Genomic DNA, 11796 nt, shown 5'->3' with positions numbered 1-11796 from the left:
CACCGTAAGAAAAAAAACGTAATACAGATAATTTGCCATTTACAAAAAATGTAAAAAAAGAAATCTTTCATTAATTGCTCTCGTTTTGTTTTGATAACATAAGCAAATCTGCACAAAGTTGAACACTTAAGTCACAAAATAGCATTTTTGTTGGCATAGGCTACTACTCACAGAACTCATTAGATATTTTTAAACTTGATGTGCTGTTGTTGTAGGCCAGTTTCAAACCGCATATTTTTGTCTTGTCCTCAATGAATTTAAAGTTCACTTATGGGCGATTCATATTCATGGTTAGCATGTGTACCAAAGTTGAAAATCAAATGCCAACAACCAAACAAATATTATAATTTTCTAGTACAGCCCTAGTGCACACACTGAGACAGGACAGGTATGCATAAGCTCGTCTAAGTTGAAGGAAGAACATAGTGACATATGTAAAAACAGTGATGTTTTCCTTTAAGAGAGGGTGTGGCGGATGATTGTGGAACAGCTTGGAAACAGAATGCCATGTACTGATTTCAATATGGGGTGTATGCAGAGACCAGAGATCACGTTCCAGGGAGGGGTGACGGGGTTCTCGGGCCGTGCACACACACACACATTCAGGTGACCCTCGGTCCATTCAAACCGTGTCCCAAGGATACTCCCTTTACACATTGCGAAAGAGCAGCGTAGAAATGACTGTAAGACGGGAGTTATAACAAAACGTGAGGATGGCGAGACATGTTCGTGAAAAACGAGAATGAAAGGAGAGAGAGGCAGAGCGACAGCAGCGTCAGGCTGGATTGTTTTGAGAATATGTTTGCAACAGATTAATTAATACACATCAGACTCTGTGTTCAAGGTTTCTGTGTGTGACGAATATTTAGATGATGAAAGGTATATTTCAGTACCCGTGAGCTACAGGATGAGAGCATTATTAAAGTCAAACACTGACCTCTCACCATGACCTCTCATCTCAGCTGAATTACAAATGCCTGACTCTGCCATTTTCCTTTGCCCTTCAAACCGTGTCAAAAACACACACAAACAAACTCATTCACACGCTTCATGATTATTAATTCATGTCAATCTCTAATCCGGCAGTCTTTACGCATCGCTCATTGAAGTATTTCTTTCAAAACGATGTTTTACACAGCCGCTTTGTTGGACCGTGGAGCCATTGTGTGTTGTAACAGCCATGCTTTTCAGAGACGGTCTCTTTCAAGACATTTCTCTCTGCAATTGCTCAATTTAATAGAATTGTAAGAGGATTCTTGCCTGGAACACTGTTCAATTTGATTACACAGTTCATAAGGAAGGTAGACTTTGATAAAGGATTGATTTATTTGGAGAGTAGTTTGAAATAATAAGCCCCAGCTAAACTTTCCCACCCCAGGGCTCTAACTTTTAATAACATTATATAAGAGATGAGAGCAGTTTATCATTCTTTGCCTCGGCTGCACACTAGCGCATGAGACGCTGCGAGGCAACAAGGAGGTGGAAAGGGTTGCAGCAGGGCGAGAGGGAGGTGGTGTGAGGGAGGTCGCGAGGTGTGTGTGTGTGATGGAGGTTGTGAGGTGTGTGAGGTGTGTGAGGTGTGTGTGTGTGTGAGAGAGGTTGTGTGAGGTGTGTGTGAGAGAGGTTGTGTGAGGGAGGTCGTGAGGGTGTGTGTGTGTGTGAGAGAGGGAGGTCGTGTGGTGTGTGTGTGTGTGAGAGAGGTCGCGAGGTGTGTGTGTGTGATGGAGGTCGTGAGGTGTGTGTGTGTGTGAGAGAGGTTGTGTGAGGTGTGTGTGTGTGTGTGTGAGGGAGGTCGCGAGGTGTGTGTGTGTGTGAGGAGTGATGTAGGTTGTGTGAGGTGTGTGTGTGTGTGATGGAGGTCGTGAGGTGTGTGAGGTGTGTGTGTGTGTGTGAGAGAGGTTGTGTGAGGTGTGGGTGTGAGGGAGGTCGTGTGGTGTGTGTTTGTGTGAGGGAGGTTGTGTGAGGGAGGTCGTGAGGTGTGTGTGAGAGAGGTTGTGTGAGGTGTGTGTGTGTGTGTGGAGTGATGTAGGTTGTGTGAGGTGTGTGTGTGTGTGATGGAGGTCGTGAGGTGTGTGAGGTGTGTGTGTGTGTGTGAGAGAGGTTGTGTGAGGTGTGGGTGTGAGGGAGGTCGTGTGGTGTGTGTTTGTGTGAGGGAGGTTGTGTGAGGGAGGTCGTGAGGTGTGTGTGAGAGAGGTTGTGTGAGGTGTGTGTGTGTGTGTGAGAGAGGTTGTGTGAGGTGTGTGTGTGTGAGGGAGGTCGTGTGTGTGTGTGTGTGTGAGGGAGGGCTGAAGGACTGAGCTCTTGGATGCTGTACCTGTTTGGTGTGCTGCTTCCGTTGCTGTTGTTCACTTTGTTTGCTGCACTGCTGGTTTTGCTGGCAGTTTTCTGAACCGCCTGAGATTTCTCCTTGGATTTCTCTGTAGAAACACAAAGACCATACAGGCAGGAAAAAACTAATTATTTTGAGGGTACTTCACATTATCAAATGAGATGATATCATAATCATTTATTGTAAAAACCTAAACTGCCTTCAATAGCATGACATAAATGAAGAGCGATTACAGATCTGCCTGAACATAAAGCAAAATAACTGACGGGTTTGATGGAGGTCATTTTTTGGGTAAAAATGTAATGAAGAGTTTTTTCTGGATGTAAGAATATAGCCACTGATGTGGGCATTAGGCATGCAGGGAGACTGTGGGCATCCTTCATGTGCCTTTGAAAGTTCATTAATAGAAAATGAAACAAGAGATTGTGCTTCATATATAATGAATTATTAAAACACACCTGACATCTCCTCTGGGATATATGTGAAAAGGACAATGAAAGAGACGGCACAAAGGGCATCTCAAAGTGAAGGAAATATACAAACAAACTGCCTGGTATCCATTTCCTACACACTGATCGCACTGAAACTGGCACATTTCCAGACTCTTGTTACGTTAATGTGTGTCAGGTGGTCCATTAACAGTGGGTGGGCGGTCTGTGGGAGGACCGTCTGATGTCTCAACTTAACAATCCATTATTTGTCTTCTGTCTCTACACGCTCATGAAGTGATTCTTTATTCTTGACTTCAGCCTTCTGTGCTGTCATTACAGTGATGAGATCACACACAATTCTGCTGTCTATGGGCTTGGGGCTGTTGTGTTTTAGTTTTACTATACATGTTTATTAGTGCTGTGAAAATATCATGTTATCTCATCACATTAATGCTTTCAGATTAATGCGCTAAAAATATTTAACAAAATGAATGCAGCATCCATTTCTGCCTAAAGCACATTTGCTGAGTATCTTGGTGAGCACAGACTGCTTCCAGATGAAGAAAATGTCAAATGAGTTTGTCAGATCCAAGCTTTCTTAAACTGCTGCTGTGACTCCTGTCACTAACGTTCATCAAAGAGCAAAAGAAAAGAAAGAATTCAATGTGTTTTGTAGCTTTAATCAGAATTCCTCTGTATTTCATGCAGAATTTAGCATTAAAGACTGTAAATGAAGCGCACAGATATAAGATTATAAATTATCCATATTGTATAATTATTATATTGTAAAGATCGTTTAAAGTTCCCTTTAATTAAAGTTTTTTTAAAGCCTCAATAGCTTTCAATTATTTTGTATAGTTTCTTTATGTTGTTTCTACATTAATACATTCATTAGATTAGAATCTAAGGCCCGGTATCTTAGACAAGATCTTAGTTCATTTAGAATGTTTTAGTCACTAAAATGCTGCAGAAAAAACCTTACTGGTTTGCATCTTGAGACGAAACAATGACACCAGGTCTGGGTGAGCATCAGCTTTTAGATACAATGACTCTTCGGTTCCCACACTTTCATTTCTGCAATTTGACATGTCTAATACAGGCATGGGCAACTTATAACACACCAAAGACACGTGTTCATACCATATGACCCCTTTAATTCCTACTTATGCAGCCTTCTGGCTTACGGAGTGTCCAACAAGTCTACGTACATACACGGTGTAAGAACCTTTTCTAGTAATAGTCAGTTATTGTTACCTCACTTCTTGACTGACTCTCAAATGATTCATTCGCCTATTCATCGATCTAATCCCCTGCTTTCTGTCAGCCAACTCTGATCTGATTGGTCAGATGGTCTAGTCTGCTGTGATTGGTTTCTCACTTGCAGTGTCGCAAATGGAACGTAAGCGAGCATTTCACAGAGTGACGCAAATCTGACCTGGAACTGAAATAAGAACGACAGACGACTCGTTCGAGTGATTCAGAGTCGACTCTTCTTTTAACCTTGTTATTGGTTCACTTTCACCTGGAGATGGTGGTCTAGTGGGTTAAACCACTGAACTAGTAAATCAAAGGTTGCTGGTTCGATCCCAGCATCCACCACCAGTGTGTCCTTGAGCAAGACACTTTACTCCATGTTGCTCCAGGGGGATTGTCCCTGTAATAAGTGCACTGTAAGTCGCTTTGGATAAAAGCGTCTGCCAAATGACTAAATGTAAATGTAACTCGTCAGACTGTTGACATCACACAGAGCAACATTACACACCGCATGAAATGTCATTTTAAGGACGTTGCAATAGTTCCTCTTAAACAGCACTAATAAGCACTTGCAGTGATTGTGTTAATGGGTCTGTGCCTGTGTAATATCTTCAGCAGTTAAACCTCAATTTACGCAGTCATTGCAATAAACCGGGCAGTTCCCACAGAGAGGGTCGGGTGCAATGGCAGCGTGTTTGAACGAGATGTCCCAGAAAACTGGATAAACAAATCCAAACTCACCCGAGTCGTCGGCGGCTCCCTCCTCTGTTTTGCCAGCGCTGGCGGCGGTCTTGCCCGGTCCGTTCTGTACGGTGCCAGGCGTGGCGCTGCGCACTGGCTGCTCCTTGTGATGGAACTCATTCTCCGGCACCATGTGCACTTTCCTGCCTTTCAATTGGCCGGAGTAGCTGCAAGTCACATACATGGTTAAAATCACTGCAGACGCTAATTCAAAGAGTAATGCAGAAAATCACTCTGGATAAACGGATTCAACAGAAAACACTCCAGAGGGGCTGTGTTCATTCAGGGCACATTTATGACAACATTAGCACTGACTGGAGATGAACACAAGGTACGAATTCCCTCTTTCATTTGTTGTTGATTCCATTTGTCTAGAGGAACTCAAAGGACAGGCCCACGTCTGCTCAATAAGTTGAAGTGTGCTGAGAAATCCCACCGCTGGTGCAAACACACTCAATTACACGTCAACACCCATTACCACTTCTGCAACCGTAATAAGAAACACTTTCTCATTACACACGACACCTAAATCAATGCCACTGACTACAGCTCTCTGAGCAAGAATACATGCAGAATAATTACATCACCCTTTAGGATAATACAATGCAAGACAATCCCAGAATGCACTGCCAATGAATGGCTGATGAGTGAAAAGAACCTTTCGTTGGAAGAGAATGACTGTATTTGTGTGGTACACCTATGAAAAGAACTCCAGATCTGTGATGAAATATGAATTATGTCATCTATTCCCCTCATGTGGATGTAAATCTGTATGTCAGTCTATCTTCAGTGGATATTTTATGTCTCAGTGGTTTTGTGTTCATACAATAGAAGTCAATGGGGTTCAATGTTATTCAAAATATTTTGCTCTCTGCAGATTTTAATGAGCAAATTTTTGGGTGAAATGTCCCTTTAAGACACAATCATACCAAGAAAAAGAAATATCAAGTTTTAGAAACCATTGTACATTCATAAGTTATAGAACAGCAGAGTCCAAGTCACAAGTGTTTTACAGATAAAGCACTTAAAAGCAAGGAGTGTAGGGTTTGGATATTTTTTTAGAGCATTATTTGTTTTCTAGAAAACACAATAACAGCCATTTAACTGTAAAGGTCTTGCACATTTGTAGATGCTCTTGATATGAACAAGTCTTCAGAAGGCAGCTGACTGGATTGAGAAGCACAGAATGCGTCTCATTCATGTTTAGTGTTTGAAATTCTCTTAGTAGAGCACGTGTGATACTTATCATCTTTAATGAGCTGTTCTGTATGACCATTGGTGCATGGTGTCCTCTGCAGTCTGACAGATGAATGCACAGTGTTCATTAAACAGTAATAAATAGCCTCTCTTGTATTCATTTGATAACCAAGTTTTCTTTTTCAAAACACTCCTCGTCCACACTAGCGTTTCCCAGACGCTGCCCATCCAGGCGTTTATTTACTTTCAGCCCTATGTCGCAGCAATGTGGAGCAAAGAATTATTTGCCAAACAATAATTTCGTAAACTGACATTAATACTATCACAGCAGCCCAAACAACTGCGTCACATGATGAAAACCACCTCATCGTTTTTATCCCCTCCGTTTCCCTCATCCACACTAAACGACATTTTTCAAACGTATCCACTTTCTAGTGTGTTTTGGAAAAGGTCAGTTTTCAAAGGAAACGCAGTAGAGTGGTTCAGGTCTCTATTATCATCTTCAGCAGGACCAGCCTGATCCACTGCAGAGCACATGCTCCAAACAAGCAAAGAATAAATCTGCTGGAATGTGTCTAACCTCCCTGGTGATAGTTCAAGAACACCTAACGGCTGGTGTAATGGGATTTCCTGCAGTAATGATTTATTTCTGCTATTATCCAGCAGCACTTTACACATACCTGAACACAACCGCTCTAAAACTCAACACATTTATTCAGGGATTTAAATAAAGCTGCTCTAAGCGTTAGCAGATCCAGCATGAGGTGTAAGTTGTGTGGGGAAAAACTTCTAATGCGTGTAGTAATGTGCTGAGGAGGGGTGTCAAGACAACGTCCATCACATCATTGTGACGTTTAAAGCAGCCATGAGCAGTAACAGTTACTCAACACATTGTGTGTTTATTATCTCACAGACAACAAAACTCTTGTAAGTTAATTCATTAAAGTCTTTTCCACTAATGAAACATGAATTGTTGCATTGTTAGAATTTACACAAATGTGACCAGTCGACTGACACTGTCTGTACACTCGCCAATGCAGATTTTCCCACGCATTTATCACTTGCCGGGTGTTAATTTTAGAGATCTGTAGCGCTAGAAACAAGCATTGCCCAAGACAAACAACAGTTGTGTGTGGAATACACTTCCTAAATATCAATGTGCAGACCGATAAACTTCAAACACTGACAGACACTAACAGCTTTCCAAGTACCACCAGCTAGACGGACTTGTGAAAGTGAGAGATAAGCCTGGACCCTGTAAACCACTGTGATGAGAAGACCAGTCGGTGTCAGCTCAGTTACCCCATAGCTAAAGCATAGAGATCAGGCCTCTTCTCTTTCTCCTCCTGGCAGATCTTGTGGACGCGGCACTCCAAAGCCTGGCCCAGGTTCAGCACCTTAGGGTACCACTGCAGAATCTTGGTGAGCACGATCAAGATGTTGCGAATGTGAGTGTACTCGCCCGTCTCCAGACAGTGAACTGATGCCTGGGGAAGAAATCAGACCATAGATGAAAACACAACACAGTTCACACCATCAGACGTGAATGTCAGCAATCAAATTGATTTATTTAAGTACCAGACAGTTTTTTCGATCATATTTTGGACAAATGTGTGATATATTCTACTGTACATACTACTGTAGTTGGGACTGCTTGTAAAATACTAACTTTAGTCAATTTGTAATGCCATTTATGAACAACATGTCGGAAATTCTCATAGTCCAGCTGATCTGCTTTATTCCCTCCGTCGAATCCACTGGCTCGGAAAATAGTCAGGAAGCCCGGATAATTGCCACACTCCTAGTGAAGAAACACACAAACAAGTCAAGAACAAATCTATCAGAGCGCTGAGGCAGAGAAATAAAACCGAATCATGTGGCGGAGTATTGTACCTTCTCATAGATGGCCCTGTCGCTGTGCCATCGGGTCACCGTCTCTAGCATACAGCACAGGAAGCGGCCGTAGCGACGCGACTCGTTCTCCGTGCAGCTCGCTACCGTGTAGATGATGTCAGAGAACACCTGGATGAGAGAAGGTTTGAGAACCGCTTCAGATAACAGGAAGAGACGGCGCCACGTTCATGAGTGCTAAAGCTTGACATCACACAGCGGTTTTATGGGCACGTTCAGTTTCTTCAGATGTGTCAACTTGGTTTTTAAGCATGAAATGATATGAAAGGTTGTTGCGATAAAAAGGAAATGAGAGCAGCAGCTGTTGTGTAAGTGACTCACCCTGTCATAGCAGAGCAGCGTGCAGAAGTTGGGCGTCTTCTGTTGATGCACCAGCTCTACGAAGCGAGCGCAGTAAACCGCGTCGATGGCTGAGAAGACGCAGCGAGGAAAGATGCACAGCTGAAGAAACTTTGTGATGGTTTCATTCTTTGTGGATTCTGAGAGGACAGAGTGACAGCGCTGAGTAAACACAGTCTGTGATCAGAGATGCAACACTGAGCGCTTCTCCACCATTGCGCCGAACCCTTCTAAGCACAGTCTCAAACGGTTACATTTATGTTTCCACGTGAGCCTGCTTCGACTCGACACGATTACATACGACTCTCGGCTTGGAATTTTTAGCTAGGTTCTATAAGTGTGCTGATTCGTGCTAATGAATGCGTGCAGAGGCGTTATAGCTCAGTCTCTTGTGTTACAGAAGCAGCTTGTGACGTTTGTTTTACATTCTAAAAATGTCTGTTATCAGCCGTGTGGTGGAAACGAAACAATTAACGTATCGGCTGGCGTGGATCTGCAATGAGAACAATTCGGTGCGATGGTGGAAAAGCGCTCACTGAGGGGCGGTTCACATTTCACGTCTAAAAACGCACGGAAAACGCAAGCCGCACTGCTTTCTCCATTTCTCCAAAAGCGCCTGGGAGTTTGCACTCTCCTGGCATTTGTTGTTGCTAAGCAATCATGGGCCAGGCTAGCCGTTGGTTCTTGTCACATGACTAGAGGTGCCCGTGTGGCACATTCGTGTGACGTGCCTAGAAAAATGGGAGCGCCGCACATTTAAAACAACAAACACGCGCGCTCAAGACACAAAATGTGAATCGCCCAAGAGCACTGCGAGTACTCACTGGCCAGTAACCAGTTGTCTTTCTCCAGTTTGAGTCGCTGAAGAACCCTTTGCACGTGTTCCAGCTGTTTCTTCTCCTCCTCTTGAAGCTTGTCCTGCAGCGCTGTGCAGCGTTCCTTCTCTTTCTTCTTCTTGTTCAGGGGCTAAGAGAGAGAGAGACAGAGAGAAAAAACATCATCACCTCTTCATTATTGGGCTTTGAGAAGAAACAACAGTATGTAGCAGCAATAATAAAACCGATGAGAGTTTTGACGGATTGCTCTTCTTCATCGGTTGAGTCAGTCGAGTTTGACTCATGTGAAGCATCTGTACAACAGTCATTACTCACTGAAGCCCTCGCCCAATCAAACCTTAGTCTGAAGATCTGTTAGCCGGTGTTCACACTTGACTTCCATTACGAGCTGCTAGTGTCTGTTTTACATTATAATCCTATGGAGTAAACAGTGTTTACAAAAACTTCACAAGCACTTTTTTATACACCAGCGCCGTAGTTTTATTCTGCAGCACAGAGCTTGTGACGCTGAAAAACAAAACAAAAAAAAAAAAACGCCCTACGTCCCCCTTTTCCCCAGCTAACCAATGTCAGAGACCTATCGTTTCCATAACATTCGAGGAACGTAATTGGTCGAGAATGCTCCAGCTCGAAACAACAAGTTTTTTATTTTGAGTTTGTATAAATGCAAGTAAAATTTTCTCTTTCGACAACTTCTGATTGCATTTCTAGCGAGAAATTAGTATTATAGTTTTAAAATATGAGATTTTTTTTGCAAAGACGCTCTCTGTTTGTAATTGAAATAGACTTCCATTACGCTGCCTATCTGTTTCTCTGGGCTGTGTTCAGAGACGGTGACAACGAAGACATGGGGTTCAGCTGATGTTTGTAAGCAAATGCTGGCAGCGTTTTTTTTTTACAAAAAAAGCGCCTTGGTCAACTTTTTCTGCTCAAAAAAGAATTTAATTGTGAACATGGCCTTACTCTACTGTTCAGACTGAACACAGACTGAGCTTGACCTTATGATTTTTAGTTTTAAAGAAACTGAGCGTCTCACCATCTCGGTGTTCTCATCAATGGCCTTGATCTGCATCTTGAGCTTGTTGACCTCCCGGTCGTAGGCGTTGTTAGGTACGGCCAGGTCGTACATGGTGAGGGACCAGAAGGTGGCGTAGAACTGAGGTCGAAGATCATCCCAGACTTTGGGCAAGTGCAGGGACACCACATTCTCGTGCACGGGGGTCATGACCTGCTCACACGCGGCGATGTACTTGTGCACCTTCTGCTGCTGACGGTTGCCCTTCTCTGCCTTCTTCAATTCGTCATACTTGGACTGATGGGAGCAAAAAGACAGCAGGCCAGCGTTATAATTCACTCAGGCACAACAAACAGATCTGAATATGAGCGTACACACAGGCCTGCATATGGAACTAGAGACAGCTAAATCTTGTTGGAGCTAAAGAGAGATGGGCTTCACTTTACACCACCCTGGAGAGCTGTAGCGTGGCCCATCGTATCACACCGAGGTATGGGACAACACCAAATGAGCTCCGCATGAAATATTCATAGGGCAGGCGATGTCATACACGAGTCGTAATGCAGCAAAATGCTAAAATAAATCACACTTTAATAGCAATGCCAGAAGAACTGCGTTAAAGCAACACGAGAGTAACACGGTAACAGAATTATTGAATCCTAGACAATTTCAAGCCCTGTTCAAACATTTGATCATCGCAAGGGTTGGGTATCATTTTAATTTCATCGATTCTGGTTCCGATTCCAATGCTGCTTAGCGAAACTGGTTCCTATCGATTTTGTTTCAAGTCCAACATTTTTTAGGAGAGAGAGAAAAAATAGCAAATACTTAAAGAAAACTGTTTTAACCTTTATTTATCCTGTCACATTTAGGCAATAACCAATAACTGTTAACTGTGACAATTCGTCAAATAATGAAATAAACAACACTTCCATTTAGGAACAATCGGAAGCAATTACAAACCCAAACTACTCCTAACATAACAAAATATATAACATGCAGTTGCTAGATCGTCCATTAGCCAAATAATTATTTGGGAATTAAATACTGAATTAATTCATTTTTAGAAAGTGATTGAATTAATCATTCAAGTTAATATCATTTAAAATAAACTATAACATGTCCTATAGCTGTATCTATTTGTGATCACTATTTAAAAAAATAAAGTAACAAAAAAACTGATTGTCTTTTCCTCTCTATCTGTATGCTGTACCCAAGTGTGAGAGGCTGCTAATAACTGAGTGATCTGGTGTGTTGTAGCAGGAGGACTCGAGGCCGAGAGAATTAAACACGGTCCTTCAGTATTAATAACGCGTTTCATCATATAAGAGGTACTTCCTCCCTTTCACCAAATATCTTGACCACACATATTCCATGTGGCATTGCGGTCATCCTTTTTCACGAAGTTTATTCAAAGTTTTGAACGTTTGCTGCATTCATAATGCCGATATTAATGAACTGCGCATGTGCGTAATGAGATAAGGTCCTTGTCGCAGGTCTTGGCTAACAGAAACAATGGTAAAATGCTCACTGCCGTTTGCAAGTGATTGAAAAAGTCAAGAATCGATAAACGGAACCGAAATGCACGTTCTTTGACATTTGGAACCGGTTCTCGATACCCAGCCCTATTCAGCGCAAGATGTCGCTTCAGTACGTAGAGCGGCAAACAATATAATGGAGAAGAACGTAGGGTCCTGCACTGTCACAAATAGAATCCTGGGGTATTTATAATCAGGTTTTGCT

The 11796-nt window shown here is 42.6% G+C and overlaps 1 protein-coding gene across 2 annotated transcripts in view; it reads right to left on the bottom strand.

Annotated features, from left to right (window-relative positions):
• thoc2 (THO complex 2) overlaps positions 1 to 11796 on the bottom strand; it is a 73672-nt gene that overhangs the window by 15652 nt on the left and 46224 nt on the right. For both annotated transcript variants that reach the window (XM_056769068.1, XM_056769069.1), the window contains exons 23-30: positions 10075 to 10350; positions 9027 to 9168; positions 8185 to 8342; positions 7846 to 7974; positions 7622 to 7753; positions 7255 to 7439; positions 4756 to 4922; positions 2315 to 2417 (exon numbers count right to left, since the gene is read on the bottom strand). In XM_056769068.1, coding sequence (XP_056625046.1) covers positions 2315 to 2417; positions 4756 to 4922; positions 7255 to 7439; positions 7622 to 7753; positions 7846 to 7974; positions 8185 to 8342; positions 9027 to 9168; positions 10075 to 10350 — 1292 coding nt within the window. The remainder of the gene's footprint in view (positions 1 to 2314; positions 2418 to 4755; positions 4923 to 7254; positions 7440 to 7621; positions 7754 to 7845; positions 7975 to 8184; positions 8343 to 9026; positions 9169 to 10074; positions 10351 to 11796) is intronic.

This window comes from Triplophysa dalaica, chromosome 16 (assembly GCF_015846415.1).
Source record: "Triplophysa dalaica isolate WHDGS20190420 chromosome 16, ASM1584641v1, whole genome shotgun sequence".
NCBI lineage: Eukaryota > Metazoa > Chordata > Actinopteri > Cypriniformes > Nemacheilidae > Triplophysa > Triplophysa dalaica.
Note: the sequence above shows the minus strand (reverse complement) of the source record. Positions and strands in the feature narration are given on the sequence as shown.